Source organism: Lynx canadensis, chromosome B2, assembly GCF_007474595.2.
Source record: "Lynx canadensis isolate LIC74 chromosome B2, mLynCan4.pri.v2, whole genome shotgun sequence".
Taxonomy (NCBI): Eukaryota; Metazoa; Chordata; class Mammalia; order Carnivora; family Felidae; genus Lynx; species Lynx canadensis.
The window spans coordinates 40,608,002-40,631,228 of record NC_044307.1 but is presented as its reverse complement, the minus strand read 5'-3'; the positions used below and the strand labels follow the sequence as shown (position 1 = coordinate 40,631,228).

Here is a 23,227-nt window from a genome sequence, read left to right as displayed (position 1 = left end):
GGAATAATAAGAGTGCCCCCCCAAAGCTTGTGAATGGGAATGTAGAATCATGCCTAGCTTATAGACATTTGCATTTTTATTATTAATTTTACCTGTAGTTTGGACTTGTCTGGGATTTGGGGAAAGAGAGAAATGGTGGTCCCAAACCTTGCCTCTGTAGAGATCTCCAGGCAGCTTTGGGACTAAGGGAGGAAGGGCATTTTACCAGGCTTTCAACCCTGAACTCCATGAGCAAAGAAATGCCAAAGAGCCAGTGAGAGGCTGCTCCTCTGGGCAAGAATGGGAGAAAGCGAGGCCTGGCAGGGAGGCAGGAGCTGTGCCCAGCCCGCAGCTTCCCCAAAGCTGGCCACCCCGCCTCCACCCCACTGCGCGGGCACGCGCACGCGCGCACACATGCACACACACGAAGAGAACCAGTTTGGGGAGAGGCAGCAAGCCATGTGAATGTAAAGCCCTGCATCATTTGTGCCCCGAGCCCAGCGCTACAAGTCAGGCACCTTGTTTGGGTCCAGGCATCACTGATGATTCTGTGACCCTGAGCCAGCCCCGCCCTCTCTGGGTCTTCCATGTGCAAAGAGCAGCCCCAAATGTCTGGACTCAGAATTCTCTTCAACAAGAGAGCAAAGGGCCACCCTCCCCATGGCTGTCACCCATGGATACAGGTTATTTACCCTTAATTTGCCAGTGACACACCCCGATTCAAGCTCAGAGCCAAACCCTTGGTAGAGCCAGCTAAGGTGGGGCAGAGGGAGTGCCATGATGCTAATAGTGATGATGATGATGATGATGATGATGATGATGGTGATGATGATGGTGATGATGATGGTGATGGTGATAGGCAGCCCTCCCAGTTACTGAGCAGAAACGATCTGCTAGGCGCTGTGCTAACCTGTTACACAGTTTATCTGTCATTCAGCCTTACCCCAGCCCACCCGGCAGGGATCATCACTCACATTTACAGACATGAGGAAGCGGCCTCGGGAGATCTAGTGACATGCCCAGGGCCCCACAGTTAATAAGGGACGGAGCAGGGACTGAGTCACGTTCATCTGGGCACTAAAGCCCCAGCCTGGACCCCACACCATCCTGCCTCCCCCTCCCGGCTGAGGAGCTGTGGCCTGCCTGGGTGTCGCCTTGCTTTGCCTTGGCCTTCTCAGAGCCCAGGCAGCCTCAGCCTCCATGTAAATACCCCTCGGCCCAATGGCAGCGTAGGGTTCTTCTGGGGGGGGGGGCGTGGAGAAGGGGAGCTGCCGTCCCCGGGTTGATGTCTGAGGGGAAGTCTTCCTGCTGAAACAGGTGTGGCCACCCAGAGTTATTTTTGAACCAGGTTTTTGGATATTAGGTGGTATTTACGTGAACTCAAATCCTTGAGGAAGTGTAAATGAAAAGCTGCCTTTGTTTCCTGTCAATCTGTGAGAGAGAAATGTAACCAAACGCAAAGGGATCCCGTGTCCAATCTTCTTAGAGGCTTTCATTTGGAGGGAAGCTGGGACTGTTTTAATGATGAAGTCTGGGTACATGGAGGCAGATCGGAATTTCCTCCTTTATCACTTGGTTCTCTTTAGAGGAGTTTGCCAAACACAGAGGCTTGTTTGTATCTTGACAGGGCTGTGGTCCACCTGGGGCTCAGGCTCTGCTCAGAGCCTGCTCCCAGGGTCTCCCAAGGCTTCCTGGCTGCTGGAATTGCTCCTGGGGTTTCCTGAAAGTGCTCCCTTTCTCTGGAAGCTTCTGGGTCTGTGGTGGTTCTCTCCACTTTCCTGCCTTCTGAGTCCCACTGGGACTCAGGTGTATCTCTGGGCTGTGACCTCCGCGATCCCCAAAGACTCTTCCAGTGGGTAAGGGATCGAGTAAAAAGACAGACAGAGGGAGTTTCCAGGTTTCAGGGTGGACAAGACCCTAGGGTAGCATCTTTTCTTATTGAGCAGTCTCATTGTGTCTTCAGAGGGCACGTCGTCCACCCTCCTCTTTCTCACTCCCTTCACCTCCTCACTTTCCCTTCCTGCTTCAAGAGGTGGCCTGGCCCTCCTTTCTCTCGTCAGTTGATGAGGGGGCTGCTTCTCAGGAAAGCCCATTCTAGCATCACCGATACTGTGATTAGAGCCAAGTTCATTTACTTCAGAGGAAAGTCCCCAAAGTTGGACTCAATTGTCCTTCTGTTTAGTTTGGACCTTGACCTTGAGGTTTGGAAAGGCCTAGCCCTGACTTTGAACTCGTGGAGGGCCTAGCTCATGGTGGTGGCCACTCTTGCTTCACCTGCTGGTGGGCCTTTACCAGTCAGGAACGGAGCCCAGGTATGAGGGCCCCAGGGAAAGTCTGTCAGATTCTAGCCACATCTCTCTTTTTTTTTCTTAAAACAACATAAATTTATTATCTTAAGTTCTGTCGTCAGAAGTCTGACAGTGGTCTCACTGGGCTAACATTAAAGTGCCCACAAGACTCTTCCTTCCTGGAGGTTGTAGAGGAAAACCTGTTTTCTCAGCTTCTCCAGCTTCTAGAAGCCGCCTGCCTTCCTTGGCTCACGGCCCCTTCCATCTTCAAAGCCAGCAATGGCCAGTGGAGTCTTTCTCACATCACACCGCGCTGACGCTGCTTCGGTCACCACATGTCCTGCCCTGACCCCAGGCACACTTCTTAGAGCTGGGGAATCCAACTGGATTTCCAAGAGGTGCCCCAGTCTGGCACTTGCCTCCAGCCCGCCTTGTGAAAACAACCACGGACCAAGACAACAGTGCCTCCCAGTCAGGGCTGAGTCATGGAATCTATGAGGTAGTTAGAGCCGTGGAATCTGCGAGGTGGTTAGGGTGTCTGCGCCAGAGTCCGCGTGGGGGTCAGATTCGGCTTGGCCCCGGCCTGCGCGTGGCCGGGGGCAAACTCCTTCACCCCCAGAGCCGCTCCGGGGCTCCAGCCAAGCCTCCCTTACCCTCAGATAGCCCCGTGCCCCTCACAGCCCGTCCTCCCATCCACACCCTGTACACGCAGGATTAGGATTCCCTGCTCTGGAAGCAGTGCCTGTAATGGTTCGGAGATCAGCCCTGGAACAGAAACCCCCGCTTCACCACTTACTCTGAGACTTTGGGCAAGTGATTAGACCTCTCTGTGCCCCAGTTTCCTCATCTGTAAAATGGGGATGATGATTACCAATTGCGCGGAACTATTTTTAAAATTAAGTGAATTAATGGTGAGCAAGATGCTTAGAACCGTGCCTGGCCCATTAAAATTGCTCTGTAAGGGGCTCCTGGGTGGCTCCGTTGGTGAAGCATCCGACCCTTGGTTTCAGCTCAGACCATCATCTTATGGTTTGTGGGTTTGGGCCCCGTGTTGGGCTCCTCGCAGAGCCTGCTTGGGATTCTCTGTCGCCCTGTCTCTCTGCCCTTCCCCTGGTCGTTCTCTCTCTCTCTCTCTCTCCATCTCTCTCTCTTTCAAAAATAAATAAACATTAAAAAAAAGAAATTGCTCAATAAGTTTTATCTAATATTATATTATTACGACTATTACAGTGATCTTGCCAGGTTGCTCCCCTTCTAAAGCTCCCGGGCACACAATAACACTAGCCACCGATATCCTGATAATTCAGCTGTAGCGAGGAGGCTGCATAGATCCCAACACGAGTGCAGAGATGAAATGATTAGAAAAAGGTCAGCCTGTGAGATGCCTCTCCCACTATCCCTGTGTTAACCCCACCCCACCCCTAGTCCTATTAAGGGCCCAGCAGCCATATCACACACGTGGAATTTAGAACTTTGGTGTCCACACAGCACTATCTAGGGAATGTCCCAGGAGATCCTAGTGTCAACACACAGACTCTCGGAAGCCAGAGAGAATCAGGCGGGCTTTAGTGGGAGCTATTGAGTTTTCCCATTATCTCTACTTCTCTGGTTTCTGACTGGGCCAAACCTGCACTCTTATCCCTCCTCTCTTCTTCCCCCACCTGCTCCCTGGGAGCTTCATCTCTGGTCTCAGGTGTGGAGTCTGGGAGGGAATAGACAGCCGTGTCTGCCTGGAGGGTGTGGGGCAGGGCACTGCTGGGGACTGCAGTTTCTGGGACATGCGGGGCGCACGGCACAGAGAACTCACCATTTAGGCCCCTGTTGAGAGGTGGAGAATCTTGAATGCACCAGCCACTCTCTGCCTGATAGGGTGGCACCCCAAGGGCTGTGTGTCAAGTTCCTGTGACATTCTCAGGAGCCTTTATGTCACATTCAAAACATAGAGACAGGGCTGTGGCTGTAGGTGTTGGAATTTGGGGTGAATGTATTCTGATCTCGGGACCCCCCTGAGAAGCCCAGTCTTTCTTGAATAAATCTTTTGGCCTTCTTGCAATTTTTGCCCCTGAAGTCAAGTGCAAAGGGAAAAGTAATCACAATTTGTTCAATGTTCCAGTTCTAGGATTCTGGTTACTCAGGATTTTGACCTTTCTTCTCTTTCCCCTTTGGCTGTAAGAGGAACAGAAAGTCCCTCGTGCCCCTTTAAATGGGTGAAAGCCTTCCTTGCTCATGTCCGACAGAGTCGGGCGTCCACAGGGACCCCTGCTTCTCGGAGGTGACAGTGTGAACCTGGGGTAGGCTGTGAAATCCTTTTCTTTTTTTTTTTTAATTTTTATTTTTTTTAATTTTTTTTAACATTTTTATTTATTTTTGAGACAGAGAGAGACAGAGCATGAATGGGGCAGGGGCAGAGAGAGAGAGGGAGACACAGAATCGGAAGCAGGCTCCAGGCTCTGAGCCATTAGCCCAGAGCCCGACGCGGGGCTCGAACTCACGGACCGTGAGATCGTGACCTGAGCTGAAGTCGGACACTCAACCGACTGAGCCACCCAGGCGCCCCTGTGAAATCCTTTTCAATGAGCATTAAGGGTCATGAGGAAGGTTGGTTGAGAAAATATGAATGGCTTCTCACACCCTCCCCACTGCTACAGAAACAGCCCAGAACACAGACCCAGGAACTAGAGGAAGAGAAAGGCCTTTGCAGCATCTTCCTACAGGGGAAGGGACCCTGTCTGTTGAGCACTTACTATGTGTTGACCACACCGACTGCTCATAACAGTCCTATAAGGTTGGCACTAACATCACTCCCATTGTACAGATAGGAAATCTAAGGCCCAGAGAGCTTAAACAACACTGCCAGAGAGTGGCTGAGCTGGGGATTTGTACTAGGTCACATGGGCCCTACTGTCTTTCTGCCCTGCCCTCGACGGTAAAACAAATGGAACCATGGTCACACCGCTGATGGTTTGGGGGGGGGGGGGAGGCTAAGGAAATCTTGTGTTAGAGGACCCTAGAAGGTGGGCCCCAGCACCCCAGTCCAGAAGGTGCTGGGGCCACTGGGGACAGCAGGTGACCTCACCTGCTCTGCTGGTTCCAGATTAGAAGTTCAAACACTTGACAGGATCTTGTTATGTAAGAGGTGCTGAGCTGAGTCAGATGGGCCAAATGCAGAGCCTGGCTCTCCTCCCTCAGAACTGCGGGGCAGGCTGACTCAGTTGTCCCACATGCCTTTGATCTCCAGCTCACGGCCTCCTGCACTTGTCTCCTCCAGGTGGGATCTATTATGGAGATAATCGGTTTGACTCTGTGAGTGAGTCAGGGACAGCCACGCTGAAAGCTCGGCCAAGAGTTCGGCCCCTGCTGACCTTCCTTCCACTTGTGAGTACGGTTCTGCACTGGGGTGTGGGGGTCTGCTCTGGACGGGCCACAGAGGAGGCAGCCCCACCTGCCCTAGCCCAAGGGGACATCAGCCTCACCCTCTGTCCATTCGCTTCCTTCCTGCTGCCAACGAGGGTGGCTTCTGGGAGGAGGCGTGGCTGAGACTCATAGCAGGAAGGCTGAGATTGGGGCGGTGGGTCTGCTCCTCCGTGTTGAAACCCAAGGAGAGGTTACGAGGACTTTGTGTGCAGTGGCAATGCAGAGATGGGTGCCTCTAGCCAAGCGGGATTCGTATTCATGCTCTGCATCGACCACTGCCTGCTCCGTGCCAGGCCTTGCATTGGACGGAGGCACACAGAGGTGACTGAGCCAGTTCTCAGGGAAGGACAAGAATGAGTAAACATTGTTGGAACATAGGTCAGAGAACAGGCAGCCAATCCAGCCACAGGTGGTCGGGAGGACTTCCCGGAAGAGGTAACACCTGAGCTGTCTTAAAGGACAAATAGCAGTGACCCTTGGGAGAAGGGCATCGGGGACAGAATTGTTTGTGGGTCTGCAATCACAGGAAACCAAAAACTCCCTTCTGGAGCCGTGGTTGGGCTCTTTTTTTTTTTTTTTTTTTTGTTTCCCAATAGAGATAGATTCAAAATAACTGCTGACTGGTTCTATTTACTGTGATACAAGTTCCTGGGTTTTCTGGGATAGTATAGACCAGCACTGTCCAATAAAAATATAACGCAAGCCCCATATGTCATTTAAATTTTTCTAGTAACTGGGGCACCTGAGTGGCTCAGTAGGTTAAGCGTCCGACTTTGGCTTGGGTCATGATCTCATGGTTCATGAGTTCGAGCCCCGCATTGGGCTCTGGCCTGATAGCTCAGAGCCTGGAGCCTGCTTCGGATTCTGTGTCTCCCTCTGTCTGCCCCTCCACTGCTTGCACTCTGTCTCTCGCATTGTCTTGAAAATAAATAAGTGTGAAAAAAAAATTTCAATAAGGTTTAAAAAAATAAATGAATAAATAAATAAAATAAAAAATAAAATGTTCTAGTAACTGCACTGAAAGTAAAAAGAAATAGGCAAGATTAGGGGCGCCTGGGTGGCTCAGTCAGTTAAGCATCCAACTTTGGCTCAGGTCACGATAACACGGTTCGTGAGTTCAAGCCCCGTGTTGGGCTCTCTGCTGACAGCTCAGAGCCTGGAGCCTGCTTCAGATTCTGTGCCTCCTTCTCTCTCTGCTCCTCCCCCGCTCATGCTCAGTTTCTCTCTCTCTCTCAAAAATAAATAAACATTGAAAAAAACTTTTAAAAAGAAATAGGCAAGATTAATTTTAATAATATATTTAACTTAATCCGATATATTCAAAAGATTGTCATGTCAACATTTAATTGGCGTTAACAAATACTACTGACATGTTTTACATTCATTTTTTTCATACTGAGTCTTTGCACTGATGTACTACACTTAGAACATGGGGAGCCTGGGTGGCTTGGTCAGTTAAGCCATCACTCTTGGTTTCAGCTCAGGGCATGATCTCACAGTTTGTGAGTTCGAGCCCCGCGTCAGGCTCTTCACTGTCAGTGTGGAACCTGCTTGCGATTCCTGCCCCGCCCCCTCCCCCCCCCACCCCCCCCCCCCCCCGCGTCTCTCTCTCTGCCCCTCTCTGGCTCAGGCTCACTCTCTCTCTCAAAATGAATAAATAAACTTAAAAAAAAAAAAGAATATATGCATCCCACTTCTGACTAGTGACATTTCACTGGGGCCAGTGGCTACTGTATTGGACTGTAGTATAGTGGCCCAGGTCTAGAGCCTTAACAGCCCCATGAATTCCAGGTTGGCTCCTGTCTGTCAGGACTGGTTCCTGGTTGGGGCAACATTATCACTGCGGGCCATGAGGATTCGTGCCACGGAGACTAACAAGGCATCGCTAACACTTCCTGGCCAACTACCTCCCTCTCCATCACCTGATTTTTTTGGTTTGTCCAACCTTACCAACCCAACCCTGAGATTCTAGGTGGGAGAGGCCGAGTCTTACATCCTCCTTGCGACAACCCCAAGGCCTGTATGTGGAGGGCTGACTCACAGGCCTCTGGGAATACAACTTTAGGTAATTTATTTTCTGCAACTTGTGGACGTTATAGGCAAATATAGGAAGTACAACACCACCGACAAAAAGGTATAAAGCAAATGAGTCAGCCCCTATGTTTCTAGAGATGCATAAAACTGTCTACAGGGGTCATTGCCCCCATAAATGCAGATGAAATAATTTTGAGATCTTCCGTTGCTGATGGTGAATTAGATCCTCTCCCCTCACCCACCCCCAAGACACAGACCCACCCATACCCGTTCTGGTTGTTAAAATACTGAAAGAAATGACTGTTGCCCATGAGGGGCTCCAGCCACTGAAGGGTTATAGTAAATGCTGCACAGTGAGTTTGTTCTGATTGGCCGAAAGCCTCTACCCGACACACCCACTTCCGGTCCTTCAGTAATAAGGGCGTGTCCCAGCCGTTCTGCCCGCCTCTCTTCTGGTTTGGGCCCTCCAAGGCGTGCCCGGGGGACTGCAGCAGACCTCCCGCTGAGCCGAAGGCTGGGGGGCATGGGGGGAGCTGATGGAGGGCAGGGGGAGGGGGAAACACTGGAGTGGGCTTGGCTGGCTGGTCAGGCCTGGAGATCCAAGACCGTTTTCTGGGGCCCAGTCCTCCAGGCCAGGCTAAGCCAATCAGGAGACGGGGTGGGGGACTTCTCCCCAGCAAATCCACAGCCCCTAACTGGTGAGGGCAAGAGAACGAAAGTCCTGATGAGTTGACGACAGAAACTCATCGGGTCCACACCAGCCTCATTTCACAGAGGCAGGAATTCAACCCTAAAAGGGGAAGTTCATCCCTTGCCTTCAGTGCCAGCTGAACAGGCAAAGGCAGGGGAAGCAGCTTGCGAGGTCCCATCCAGGGGCATGACCATGTGATCGGGGCTAACACCCCCCGTCCCCCCCCCCCTCCCCAGCACTTACGGTGTCTCGGGCACCATTTCAAGTGTCTCCAGTGTGTTAACAGAGTCGACAGAGCCACCCCGTCAGGAAGGCGCTGTTGTTAATTCCCATTTTACAGATGGGGAAATTGGAGCACAGAATGGGAAAGTAACTTGCTTAGGGTCACACAGCTCATGAGCGGCAATGCTGGGATCTGGAGCCCCACAGCCAGGCTCCAGGATCCAAGTTCTATTCAGGCCCTCCTATTCTGCCCTCCACCCACAATCTAGAAGCTTTTTTCTTCCCTCCCAGCGCGAGCCTGCAGGCCACCTGCATCTCCCCCGCCTGCCTCTCTGAACCCCTGTCCAGCATCTGGGGCCTGCTGGACACCAGGGTCTCTTGCCTCTTTGGGGTCATAGACTCCTTTGAGACCTTGATGAGTCTGTGGACCACATAAGTGCAATTTTGCTTACAATTTCAGCAGAGGCCCCTCTGGGGCCCCCAGAAGCCCCCCAGTGATGAACCTCTAGATTAGGAACCCTTAGCCTGATGGCTCATATCCTGGGGACATCCCTGTGCTCCTGATCCAGGTCACAAGATAACAGAGCAGCCTCAACCTCGTCTTTCATCATCTGCTCCTGGATGCAGGGGCACCCAACTCCTCTCCCTTAGGCTCTGGACACGGTCGTTTGCTTTCTTCCAGCTGGGACAGGAGGCTGTGAGAATGAGAACCAGGAGGACGAGGTCCTCGTGGGTGTGGGTTCACACACAGATACACACGTGTGCACAGCCCGCCCCCACAGCCCCACCAAGTCAAGGTGGGTGGGGAGCTGGGCCGGTGCCCAAGCCCTGCCTGACACTGTCCCGGCCAGGCGGGCCTCACCACTCCCCAGCTTCCCTTCCCATACTCAGAGGGCACCTCCTAGGCCAGGCTACCCCGGGGCAGGGGAGGCACAAGTCAGCAGTGCCCAAGAAACCAGGTAACAGGCCCAGCAAGGCCCACGCTCTTCCTGGCGTTTCCTCACTCTGCTTGAGACGGAGGGGCAGAGAACTAAGGAATACTTTCGCAGGCAGCTGATAGCCAAAAGCCAGTTATGAAAAGCACCTCTGGATCCCTTGGTCACTGGGATGGGACCCAACTGATCCTCGAGTAGCTGGCACTGGTCTGGCTCTGCCGCTGGGCTGCAGGAAAGGCCGAGACCTTCCTCTCCCTGGGCCTCTGGCTCCTCCCCCATCAATGGGGGTTATACCACGTGGTCCTTCGGGGTCTCCCCAGCTGTGACTTTCTGTGTTAAAATAACTCCTAACGGTGATGCAGGAGGCCCCCCACAAGAAGCCGGGCCCCTCACAACACATGGACCACTGCTTGAGCTCTGTTTCCACTGCTGAAAAGTGGGTGTTCCAGCCACCCTGCTTCCTGCTCTGAGAGCCCTGAGATGTGGGTCAGTATCACCAAGCTTCAGGGGCGCCTGGGTGGCTCAGTCGGTTAAGTGTCCGACTTCTGCTCAGGTCATGATCTCGTGGCTCGTTTGTTCTAGCCCCTCATTGGGCTCTGTGCTGACAGTGTGGAGCCTGCCTGGGATTCTCTCTCTCTCTCCCTCACTCTCTCCCCCTCCCCCATCTGCGCTCGCTCACTCCCTCTCTCTCAAAATAAATAAGCTTAAAAAAAAAAAAATCACCAAACCCCAGAAGTGGGGAGGACCCTGGCACTCATCAGAATGAGAAAACCTGGGGCGCCTGGGTGGCTCAGTCAGTTGAGTGCCCGACTTCAGCTCAGGTCACGATCTCGTGTTTGTGGGTTCGAGCCCTGCATCAGGGTCTGTGCTGAAAGCTCAGAACCTAGAGCCTGCTTTGGATTCTGTGTCTCCCTCTCTCTCTGCGCCTCCTGTGATCATGCTCTGTCTTTAAAAAAATAATAACAAATAAAATAAAATAATAACAAAATAAAATAATAACAAATAAAATAAAATAAAATAAAATAAAATAAAATAAAATAAAATAAAATAAAGAATGAGAAAACTGAGGCCTGGGATAGGGAGGGTCCTGCCCAGGTTACACAGCTCAGTAGAGGCAGAAACGAAACCTGAGCCTTGGTTTCCTCCCAATCCAGTCCTGTCCATGCCACCATGGGCCTGGGCTGAGTGGAGGAAGGATCCTTTGTCTCCACTTACTGCTACCCCTGAGGGGAGGCTGGACCCAAGACTCAAGCCAGAACTTGCCCAGGCTTTCCAGAGCTGAGCTGATCGAACAGCCAGTAGTGAGAAGCTTGTACTTCTCTCTGGGGCTCCCTCTTGCCCTCCCCTAGTCTGAATCAAACCATCTCCAGGGTGACGCATATGAGGAATTAAAAATTAAATGTCAGTGTGGCAAATATAGGGAAACTGGCTGGACAGGTCCCCAGGGGTGCCCCAGGCGGTGAGAGCTTCCTGGGTCACTCCACCCTGTGAGTCAGGCAGGCCTGGCTGTGCCTGGGGAGGTGTCAGGCTGGGCTCAGGGGAAGAAGCTCTACCCGCTCTGGGTCCCTCCCCCCTCTTCCCCTGCACCTGGAAGCTCAGAGTCCGCTGGATTTCTGCTTTCCACTCTGCCCCCTTTCAGCTCATCTCTGAACTCAAGGCCCAGGCTCCCTTTGGGGTTGGGGCTTGAGCTCCTTGGGGTGAGCCTGGCAGGGCAGTCATGATTGGTTTGGGCTGATTCATGTGGCTGACGTTAGCTGGAAGGGTTTCGAGGTGAGGGGCGACTATTTGGGTGGGGGTACAGGATGGAGTACGCATGGAGCCTCCCATGCCCATGGGAGCCCACCGCCTCCTCTACCCACCTGGCTCCTTCCCTCACAGTGAGGGCCTCGCCCTGAACCTTTCCACCCCCCTCCTCCCCACAGACAGCACCCCCTTGGCCACTTTATGGGCTCAGGGATATGCGTAGCCCCCACTTGGGCCGCACTCAGGAGGACTAACTGGGGAGGAAGCCTAGAAGTGGACTCGGGGCCATTTAAGCGGGCATGGGGGCGTGTCTAGGGGCCTTTGTGCCTGGAGCAAGGTCAAGATGGGGGTGGTATGGGCTCCAAGGGCATGTCTGCCTGATCCCATGGACTCTTCTCCTTGTAGAGAACCAAAGCAGGGCCCCCACAGCACAGAGTCTAGGGGCAGGGCCCTGCGTCCAAGAGCAGTTTGGGATAGCCGGTAGGCTCAGAGAAAGATGACCTCGTTAGTAGAGATTCTTCTCTGACCCCCAGGAGGGAGTTTGAGCTGTGGCAGAAGGTAGAGGCCGCAGTGGAGGAAGAAATCAAGCTCTTTTATTTTTTTTTTTTTTAACGTTTATTTATTTTTGAGACAGAGAGAGACAGAGCATGAACGGGGGGAGGGGCAGAGAGAGAAGGAGACACAGAATCAGAAACAGGCTCCAGGTTCTGAGCCATCAGCCCAGAGCCTGACGCGGGGCTCGAACTCACGGACCGCAAGATCGTGACCTGGCTGAAGTCGGACGCTTAACCGACTGCGCCACCCAGGCGCCCCAAAAATCAAGCTCTTTTAGAAAATGCTCACTGACGCCCCACTTCAAAGAAGTGTCTCTGTGGAGAACACACAGTTGACCTTCTTGACCCTCTACGTCCTGCCCCTGGCCAGCACCCCCTACCCTCACACTGCTGGTCAAAGCCGAGCAGCAACTAGCTGGGCTTCACCAGCTGGGGGCTTTGGGTACCCGGAGGGGGTTTCCCTATGGCTCTCACTCTGGGGTTCCATCCCCCTGCTCCCGCAGACAACAGTGGTTCCCTCAATCGTGGCCGACTCTAAATCTGACTCAGGGTCATTTCCCTTACCCCATGAAGATCCACACCCCCCTTGTTAGGTGCCCCAACCAAGCTCCAGGAGCACTGTGGTGAGGAGGCTTGCATTATTACCACAATGTGCAGCTAAGACTCAGAGCTGGCCCACGCCCAAGGTCAACCATGTGTTGCCCATTGGCCAAGCCCTTGGTGACCCACCCTTGGGGTTTGGCTGGATTTTGAGGAATCCCAGGCATGAGGATGTATGTGTCCCAGGCATGAGGAGGGCAAGAGGGTAGGGCTGTAGCCGTCAGTGGGGCGAGCCCTGTCCCCCTGAGCCCTTGGTGGGGCTCTGACTCCCTAAACCTTTAAAGGGAAGATAACCTACCCTCAAATAGTGAGTGTTTTTCGCCCTTCCTCCTTCTCAACTCTGAAACATTTGTAGTCAAGGGTAGTAGGGGACCCTAACCACAGGGAAGCACCTGTCTCAGGATTCAACTAGAGACACCCTGGAGGCTGTGCCTGGAGCAGTCTCCAAGTTCTTGGGCCACCGCTAACCCCTGAGCTATGTTAGGACCTGAGAGAGCAGAGGCTCGGGGAAATTACCTTTCTTGACTACTAACTCTGCAGGATCTCTTTAGGTACGTGGTGGCCTCTGGTGTCCTAACAAACCCAAGGGAAGTGGGACATCTCCATCTTACAAATAAGAAAGCCGATCCTTAGAAGGCGAGAGAGGGGCACACTTACTGAGCACTGACCGTGTGTCAGATACCACCTTTGATTCCTTTGAGATGATGGAGTTAAATTAAGATTGCCAGTCTGGTCTGCCTGACTCCAAAGTTTATGTTATGTTTTTTGTTTTGTTTTGTTTTGTGTTGTTTAAGTAGGCTCCACTCCCAACATGGGGCTTGAACTCCTGACCCTGAGATCAAGAGGTGGGGGCGCCTGGGTGGCTCAGTCGGTTGGGTGTCTGACTTTGGCTCAGGTCATGATCTCGCGGTGCATGAGTTCTAGCCTGAGTTGGGCTCTGTGCTGACGGCTCAGAGCCCGGAGCCTGCTTTGGAGACTGTGTCTCCCTCCCTGTCTCTCTGCCCCTCCCCTGCTCATGCTCATGCTCTGTCTCTGTCTCTCTCAAAAATAAATAAGCATTAAAAAAAAAAAAAAAAAGAGTTTCATGCTCTACCGACTGAGCTAGTCAGGTGCCCCGAGTTCATATTTTTAAAAAAATAACTATTGTATTGGATTTTTTTTTTAATTATGAAGGAAACAGAAGTTCATTGTTAAGAACTGAGAAATAGAGACACGTATAAGGAAGAAAATAAAAAGAAATATTCTTGGAGTGGTGACCCCGCCCCCAGCCTCCCCGGCAACGGCAACTAATCGTTGCTGGATAACTTTCCAATATACTAGGCTGTGATGCTTTGGAAAGGGCTGCTTGACTGAGCCACGGAGCTGACTTGCACCCTGTGTGAACAGGGCGAGTGAGATGATCAATGATCTTAGCTTCTAGGCGTTGTCCCGGTGTTGGGACAGGGAGGGGCTGAGGCCCAGTTTCAGGTGGAATGCCCCACCTGGCAGAGCCAGGGCTGGACTCTGCCCCAGGCATTAAAGCGGGGACCACTCTCAGGCTGCTGAGCAGGGAGGGGCGTGGCCATGACCGGGGGGGGGGGGGGGGGGGGGAGGGGGGCGCCGTCACGCCGGGAGGGGCGTGGCCGTGGCCGGCTGCCCGCGGGCAGAGGGGGTGCTCAGAGGGTCTTTCGCCTGCCTCTGGTTGGTTTCTCCGCACACGAGTCGGTGTGCCCCTCTCTTGATGTGGGCTGCCATCCTCGAAGGGCCACACGCCCCTCTCCTCTGTGTGTGTTTGAGACGCACGCCAGCCTCCAACGTCAACAGCACCCTGGGGCATGGGCCTGTCATTTTCTCAGGACCAGCTCGCCGAGTGGCACGCGGCCAGCTCAACTGACTGCCGCAGTCAAAGTCCCTTGTCTGAGGTCAGCAGTGACCTCAAGCCCAGCCCTGCCCGCTTGGCCTCACCCTGTGGCTCCGGAACTCCTCCTTTATTCCAGACAGAGAACCATCTGGAGACGACTGCGCCTCCTGTCATGGAAATGCGCCCCGAGTGCCTAGGCCACTGCCCACCAGGCGGAGGGTGAGCCGAGTCACAGGCAGGACACCTTCTGGGCCTGCATTCGGAGCACCATGGTTGAAGCGACCCTTAGCAAGCGGTTACAAACAAGGCAGGGAGGCCCAGAGACAAGTGACTTTGCTCGGAGTTGAATGGGGGTAGGGTTGGCTCCAGAACACAGGCTTTCCACCTCTCCTGCACTCTTCCGACCTTTCAGTCATGTAACAAACTTGTTGCGTTGTCCATTCTGTGCTCAGCATGAACAAAGAATTAGCTGTTACTTGACCCAACAGGAGACTGGGCTTGGACAGCAGAGACTACACTCACCTATGACAGGTTCCATCTGTGCTGGAGAAGCGTGAAGGCAATACTATGGTGGCAAAGAGGGTAGGCCCTGACGTTCCAGTTTTGGCCCTGCCGCTGACTAGCTGTGTGACCTTGGGCAATGCTCTTAGCCTCTCTGTGCCTCAGATTCCTCTTCTGTAAAATACAAACAACCTGCCTCGTAGGGTCACCATGGGGACTTACTGGACTGCTACATGTGAGGTACTCATAATCATGCCTAGCACATAGTGGGCACCTAAATAAGTGTCAGTGGTGATAATAGTGCACACAGGAAGACACGGGGTAGAGAAATTAACTCCAAGGAAGGCTTCATGGACAAGGGGCATTTAATCTGGGGTTTAAAGGGTAACTAGGAGTTTTCCAGGCCAAGAAGAGCATCCTAGGCAACCTCAGGGCAAGAGCAAGGCTCTTGCTCTCAGGAGACCCAAGAAGACATGGGAATGAATCCCAAGCAGCTGCAGTGGTTCTCAACAGGTGGGGGAGGAAGGTGTGACCAAATCATCTAGGGGCTTTTTCAAGCTATTCACCGTCCCCCAGAACCTCCAAAGGGTGGTGTCTCTGGCTTACCGAGGATCCCTGTTGCGAGGAGCCCACTTGCTCATGAGTGAGTCGGGTCCCCGCGTGCACTGGAATGGGAAAAGGATGAGAACCACTAGCTGGAGCCCAGGGATTGTGGGGTGGGTGGGGAGAAGATGGCAGGAGCTGCAAAGGGGACAGCTTACGAAAGGTCTCAAATGCCATGCGAAGGTGCTTGAATTTCATCCTCTGGACCAATGGAAGGCTTCTGAGCAGGGAAGCGGCTTGCTTTGAGATCCATTTTAGAAAGAACATCCTGGCATCAGGTTTGAAGAATGGAGTGAGGCAGAGGCCAGGGAAGTATCTGGAGATGATGACAGTAGTCTGTCTGTCTGGGTAAGAGACAAGACAGTGAGGACTGAAGAAGGGATGAGCTTGAGGGGTGGCAAGAGGGAGGGCCCCAGGAAGTGCCTAGCAAAGTTGGGTGACAAGCGGGGTGTGTGGGTGATGACTGGGTTGCCTGGAAAGACAGTGATATAACTGGCTGTGTGTCCTTGGGGAAGTCACTTAACCTCTCTGTGCCTCTTTCCTTTTCTGTAAAACGGAGGGAGCAATAACAGCACCTATGTCATCGGGTTGTGGTGCAAAATAAATGAGTCAAGAGACAGAAAACACAGAACGGGGGCATCTGGGTGGCTCAGTTCATTGAGTATCCAGCTTCACCTCAGGTCATGATCTCACAGTTCCCGAGTTCGAACCTCACATCGCGCTCGCTGCTGTCAGCGCAGAGCCCTCTTCCAGCCCTCTGTTCTCCTCGCTCTCTCTGCCTCTCCCCCATTCACAATCTCTCTCTCTCTCTCTCTCTCTCTCTCTCTCAAAAATAAATAAACACTTAAAAAATACTAAAAAAAAGAAAACACAGAGCACCTGGTGCAGAGTAAGTGCTAGGAAGTCAGCGGCTGCTGTTATTATTGCTGAGACTGGAAGGACTGGGGATGGTGGGAGAAGGTGTGAGACGCTGATATCCGGTGGATAGAGATGCTCTGAGGCCCTCTCTGCACCTTCTCTTTTTGATGGTCTTATCTTTGCTTGTAACTTTTTTATTTTTTATTTTAAATTTTTTAAGTTTATTTATGAGACAGAATGCAAGCATGAGCTGGGGAGGGGCAGAGAGAGAGGGAGACACAGAATCCAAAGCAGGCTCCAGACTCCCAGCTGTCAGCACAGAGCTGGATGCAGGGCTCGAACTCATGAACCCTGAGATCATGACCTGAGCCAAAGTCAGTCGCTTAACTGACTGAGCCACCCAGGCGCCCTTTAACTTTTTTTTTTTTTTTTCCTTTAACTTTTTTAATTGTGAGCTACATCTAACATAAAAGTTACCATTGCGTTGGCAATTGGTTACCATTGCATCACTGGCATTAAGTAACTTTTTCTTTCAACCAATCCTAGTGTGCGGAAAAGTTGCAGGAAGAGTAGGAAGAACTCTCTAGAGCCTCCGACCAGATTCCCGCATTTTGCCAATTGCTCCCTCCATCCTTGATGTAGACACATTGTTTCTTCCTGAACCATCCAAGAGTAAGCTGAGACATTGTGTCCCTCTGCTCCTAAATACTTTAGCCTGTGTAGCCTAAGAGCAGACATTTTCTGCACAACTACCAAATTCAGGAATTTAATATTGATATGATACTATTGCCTAATGCATGTTTATATTGTTATTGCCAATCCTCTCGATAATGTTCTTCAGGGCACACACTCCCCACCCCCCACCCCAGGATCCAATCAGGATCACACACTGCACAGAGGTGTCACCCGCAAGCCCTCTTCTTAAGGAGGCTTTTCCTCGGTTCTCACATCGGGGAATTCAGCGCCCACGGAGGTGGATGCTGTCTACACCTGTGCATTTATTTGCACACTGAAACAGGGCACCATCCAAGCTGGGGCACTCAATGCCAGCTGCCTGGGTCTTCCTGGGGAGAAAAGGGAGCTCACCTCCTGGGTCTGTTTTTCCAGGATGAAAGTTAACATGGGTTTGTATTTGCCTCTCCTGGACACGCACGGCTGAGTGAGCCTCTGGGGCTATGTGGGCGTGAGTGGGAAGGGGCAGGGCCAGCTGGGGCTTAGAGCTGCTGGATGGAGATGAGGTTGAAGTCAGGCACGTGCCCTAGGGTGGTGAACAGTGAAGGGCCATGGCACCTGGAACGGTGCAGTGAGATGGTGGGCGTGTCCTGGGACCCCCATGTCGGTGGGGGCAGGGGGACCTGAAAAGCCAGACCTCTGCCCGCACGGCTGTTTCCAAGGCTGCTCATGAGACAGGTTTTTATCCTCTGGTCTTGGGAGTCTAATGCATTTCCAGAGTTCCTGAAGATCGAAGGGTAGGGTGGGCAGTACTATCTCTGGCCCATGAAGTCCGCCCATCCCCCTCTTCTACGCACAATCATACTTAAGCACCTGGCGTGACCCAGGAGGCGTTTCAAGGATTCCAGAAATATTTGATTGTTCACAATTTGTTCACGTTTGTGGGAGAGGAGGATTGGAAGACATAGCCCTTCATCTAACCCCGGCTTCCTGGGTTAGGAATATTATCTCATTTGATCCTCAGAATGCCCTGCAAAGGAGGAAATATTATCTCCATTTTATAAGCGAAGAACATGGGTGATCTATAGAAAAGGTAAGCCTAGGTTTGCACCCTGGGTCTGTTAAGGGACTGGAGATAACATAGGTAAAGCTCCTAGTGCTGGCACACCGTGGGTGCAGAAATGATGGTTGGATATTGCCGTCGCCACTGCTCGGCCAAGGTCACACCCCTGGCAAAATTCAGAGCACAAATGGACTCTCGGGCTTTCTATGCCGAGTCCCCATGTCTTTTTATTTTTCAATTATATTCAAAAGAGTAAACAGAAGTCTCAACCATGGCTTCTGAAGGTCTGGCCCCCACCTCATCAAAATCAGAGGGTACATCCTTGGTGAAGGTTAGTAGACAATCGGTGGTGTGTGTGTGTGTGTGTGTGTGTGTGTGTGTGTGTGTGTCTTGCATCTCAGAAGGTCTTAGGAGACACTCCTCGGATGGGCTGGCCCCCGTCCCTGCCCCCGGTTCGGATCGCTGGGTTTGAGAGATGTGAAAACAGGTGTGTGGCCGAGTGAATCAAGTAGAGGCAGAAAATTACCAAGAGGCAGACAAGAGATGACGGCTCAAGGTTATTTCAGCTTCAGAATTCTTTGAGAATGAGATGAGTTGTTTGTGGCCCCCAGAAGGCCAAAGGGTAATTCTGAGATTGCCCTTTGTAACCCAGGTTCTCATGGATATTTTCAAAACATCTTTCTTGAATCTCCTGTCTTAGATCTGAAGCTATTAGGTCACTAAGCCCAGAGAGTTAGCACCACTGGCTCATCAGTGAGTAACGACTTGGCTTACTAAGTGTCCAGCTTTGGGGGATTCACATTGGTCACATAGGTCCCTGGGCTCCAAGGTCAACCTCACCTCACCTCACCTCACAAGAGAGCAAACAAAAATCTTCCTTTGAGGGGCTTGGCTGTAGGTTGCTCCGAACAGCATCAGGTCAGAGAGGGCTCCTGGTGATAACGTTTGCTGGGCTCACATTTAATGGGCTTTCGCTACACGCCAGGAGCAGAGTGCTTTTTGTGTGTTGTGTCATTGATCCTCCCACCTGCCCTGGAATAGGTAAATTCTATTTTTATCACTACCTCATAGGGAAACTGAGGCACAGAGAGCTTAACCAGTTGGCACAGTCCTACAGCTAGTTGGTGGCAGATCTGGAATTCAAATCCAGACAGTCTAGCTCCAAAGCCAGTGCCCTTAGCCCCTTTCACCTCTGCCATCCAATCGGAGGCGCTCAGCTAATCCTTGAAGAATGAGAGATTTTAGAGAAACAAAATACCGAGGGATGGGAGCACCACAGACCTGGGGTTGGTAGTGCTAGTTGTGTGACTATAGACAACTTAGGAAATACTTCTGAGCCTCAGTGTCCTCATCTGGTAAATGGGCATAGCGTCTTCTTCATAGAGTAGTGTGGTGGAGATAACGTGTTTCGAGCATGGAGCAAAGGGGTATTATTGTTAGAAATGGAGGGTGGGAGGAGGGGCACAGCCTGACCAAGCATTCGGGATGAACATGAACTCGTGTGCGGTTTGGAAGGACGGTGGAGAGGGAGGTGTCCAAGCTAGAATGTGAGATGGGTGTAACAGGTGAGTGGTACGTAAAAGGTGGGGCTGGGAAGTGCAAGGCCAGGTTGTTGAGGGCCTTGGAAACTACCGTAAAATGCTACACAGCTCTCCAAGGCACAGGTGTGTGGACTTTGTTGATGTATGGAAATGTGTGTTTGGGGGAAAAAAAATAGAACGTAAAATAGTATGTTCTAACCGACAGTTGTGCACACACATTGTGGTCTGTTAGGCTTAAGATCAGAAGGGCATCTGCAGCACTATAAATATTCCAGTTCACCACTTTTAATTAATTTAGTTTCCTGGAAATACCTAATGAAAACCAAGAGTGAACAGGAGGCCAGGCTGAGGAATTTGGCTTTTAGCTTGTGGTTGTGCCTGGGGCGCAAGGCAGATTCGTTTGTTTTGTTTTGTTTTGTTTTAATTGAGATAGAATTCATAGACAGTCGATTCTCATTATTTGCTGATTCTGTATTTGCGAATTCGCCTACTCGCTAAAATGTATTTGTAGCCCCCAAAGCACTACTCAAGACACTTTGGACATGTGCACGGCTGTGAAAAATTGGAGTCACCTGATGCGCATGGTCCCGGCTGAGATCAAACGAGACATTTTGCCTTAAGTGTCCTTTGTTCTTTAGTGCCATATTTTTCATTCTTCTTTGTTTTTTGTTGGTGATTTCACTATTTAAAATGGCCCCCAAGCATAGCGCCCATGTGCTAACATTCCTAAGTGTAAGAAGGCTGTGATGTGCCTTACAGAGAAAATATGTATGTTAGATAAGCTTTGTTCAGGCTTGAGTTATACTGCTGTTGGCCCTGAGTTCAATATCAATGAGTCAACCAAAAATTAAATAAGGTGTCTTTAAACAGAAACACACATAAAATGAAGTTATGTATTGATCGGTTGATGAAAATGCTGTGATGGAAGTTTGCAGGAAACTAATCTGTTTCCCTTGGGGCACTGATTGTGCATTTTCTTTCTTTTCTTTTCTTTTCTTTCCTTCTTTCTTTCTTTCTTTTAAAATTAATTTATTTTTGAAAGAGAGAGAACACAGGTGGGGGGAGCGAGGGCAGAGAGAGAGGGAGACCCAGAATCCGAAGCAGGATCCAGGCTCTGAGATGTCAGCACAGAGCCTGACACGGGGCTTGAACCCACAAGCTGTGAGATCCTGACCTGAGCTGAAGTCTGACGCTTAACTGACAGAGCCACCCAGGTGCCCCAGATTTGGCGTTTTCTAATTCAGTGTCTGAAGCAACTTTAGGAACCATAATTTGTGCAAATAACAAGACTCACCTGTACATAAGATTCACCCTTTTAAATGAGCCCTTTTATATTTTAGTATACTCACAAGGCTATGCAACGATCACCATCACTGCTGATTTTCGAGCAGTAAAATGACCTCCGAGAGCAGCAAGTTAAGAATTATTTGTCTGTCTTTCCCCGTTCCCTGATCTCTCTGCCTTCTTTCAGAATGCCCAGGAGAACCATGGACTGGCTGTGCCCACCCCCTCTGTCCCAGGAGACTTTGCAGACAAAGAAGTGACAGGTAAGAGGACTGTGGGTTTGGGGCTTCTCCCATCTTTCTTTCCTCCTTCGGCCCAAGCATCTGGCCCACCCCAGCTGGTGATAAAGCCGGAGACCCCAGGCCTCTTGGCTGCTGGCTGCAGCCAGTGGGGGTTGAGCAGAGCCAAGGCTGGCTAAGGCCAATTCCAGTGGGGGGAGGATGGTGAGGGCCAACACCACAGCAGGGTCAAGGGCAGCAGGAAGTGGTGGAAAGAACCCCGAGTCAGACCCACCTGGCTTTCAATCCCAGCCCTCCTATAGATGAGCTTTGTTCCCTTTGGGCAAGTCATTTAACCCCTCGCACGTCTGTGTCTGCAAATGAGCCATGGCAAACCTAAATCCAGTTCTGGAGGAGGCAGTGACGTACTGGATGGGACTTTGGTCACTTCTTGTCACACTGAGGCTCAAAACCCACCAATGACTTCCCATGACGCTCAAAGCAGAGGTTCTTGCCAGGACTTCCCGAATCTGGCCTCGCCTGGCCTCATCGCCTGCTTTCTCTCCCGGTCTCACGCTGCTCCCGCCAACCCGGTATCCTTGTTGCCCTTCAGCACCTGCACATTTCCACCCCGGGGTCTCTGCACTGCGGTTCCCTCTGCCTCGGCTGCTGTTCCCCTGTACACGTGTACAGCTCCCTCCTGCCCGAACGCCCTCTGTGCTCAGATGCCAGCTTCTCAGTGAGGTCTCCTCTGACCATGCTATTCAAAGTGTCACCCCAGCACCCCTGGGCTGTTCCCACATATCACTCATCATCTGATGTGTGGCAACAATTTATGGATGTATTATGTTCATTGTTTTTCTCATTGTCCCATTAAGATGTAAGCTTCAGGGGCACCTGGGTGGCTCAGCCGGTTAAGTGGCCGACTTCAGCTCAGATCATGATCTCACGGTTCGTGAGTTCGAGCCCCACAGCGTGGAGCCTGCTTGGTATTCTCTCTCTCCTTGTCTCTCTCTGCCCCTCCCCTGCTTGCACACTCTCTCTCAAAATAAATAAACAAACTTTATATATTAAAAGAGAAATAGTAGGGGCGCCTGGGTGGCGCAGTCGGTTGGGCGTCCGACTTCAGCCAGGTCACGATCTCGCGGTCCGTGAGTTCGAGCCCCGCGTCGGGCTCTGGGCTGATGGCTCAGAGCCTGGAGCCTGTTTCCGGTTCTGTGTCTCCCTCTCTCTCTGCCCCTCCCCCGTTCGTGCTCTGTCTCTCTCTGTCCCAAAAATAAATAAACGTTGAAAAAAAAAAATAAATAAATAAATAAAAGAGAAATAGTAAGCTCCAGCAGGGCCAGTATTTTGACTATTTTTGTTTTGTTTGCACTGCTGTCTCGCAGCTCCTACCGCTTGGGTGCTTAATGAATGTGTTTTTCCTCCTCCCCACTGTCGTTTTGTCTTGAAGTCAGAGAGCTGGGAGAAGCCCTTCAGAGCTTCACATTCCCCGGGCTTGTGCTACGAAGTGAGAGGAGGGAGGCAGAGGACAGGCCACCTAAGAGAGAAGTAAGCAGGCCTGTTGGTGGCCTGCAGACTCGGGGTGTTGGGGGTGGGGAAGGGCTGGGAACCGGGTCCAAGAAGGGAGGGGTATGAGCCGCTGGGGCCAGAGGTTCTCAGCATCTGTCTAGTGCCCGCGACTGTCAGGTCACCTTCTTTCCACATACCCCCATCCCACCCCGCAGGCCAGACTCTGTCCCAGGAGCTCTCTGTGAGGCGGAGAGCTGGCTTCTAGGTAGACTCGGGATCTTTGGAAAGCAGGGGTTCCATGTTTTCCATGGAAAGACCATGTTCCCTCCTATGAGTCTTTCACCCAAAACTTTCTACTGAGAATGTCTCCAGGCCCCTGACCCACGACTTCCCGTCTTCCTCCCACTTTTCCTGTCTTACAACCTAAACAGTTAGGGGCAGGTGGTTAGTAATCCGAGCAGTCGCCATTCATAAGGTGCCTACTATGGGCCTAGCACCATGGTAAGCCCTTTACGTCTTTTTACACGAATCCTCTGGTTAATCCTCCCAACAGCTTTACGTGGTAAGCGTTGACATTATGCCCATTTTACAGATGATGAGACTGAGGCTCAGCAAGTTTAGCTGGCTTGTCCAAGGTCACACATCTGGTTAAGCAGTAGGGCTGGGATTTGAACC

The 23,227-nt window shown here is 51.7% G+C and overlaps 1 protein-coding gene and 1 non-coding gene across 2 annotated transcripts in view; one reads left to right on the top strand and one right to left on the bottom strand.

Moving 5' to 3' along the window:
• Window positions 1-23,227, top strand: part of CB2H6orf132 (chromosome B2 C6orf132 homolog) — a 34,108-nt gene that overhangs the window by 4,971 nt on the left and 5,910 nt on the right. Inside the window, exons 2-3 of the mRNA XM_030315507.1 lie at window positions 5,536-5,642; window positions 21,010-21,085. Of these exons, the coding sequence (XP_030171367.1) occupies window positions 5,536-5,642; window positions 21,010-21,085 (183 nt within the window). The remainder of the gene's footprint in view (window positions 1-5,535; window positions 5,643-21,009; window positions 21,086-23,227) is intronic.
• Window positions 15,045-23,227, bottom strand: part of LOC115513941 — a 28,355-nt gene continuing 20,172 nt past the window's right edge. Inside the window, exons 3-4 of the transcript XR_003968841.1 lie at window positions 15,563-15,748; window positions 15,045-15,466 (exon numbers count right to left, since the gene is read on the bottom strand). This is a non-coding gene — a transcript (uncharacterized LOC115513941). The remainder of the gene's footprint in view (window positions 15,467-15,562; window positions 15,749-23,227) is intronic.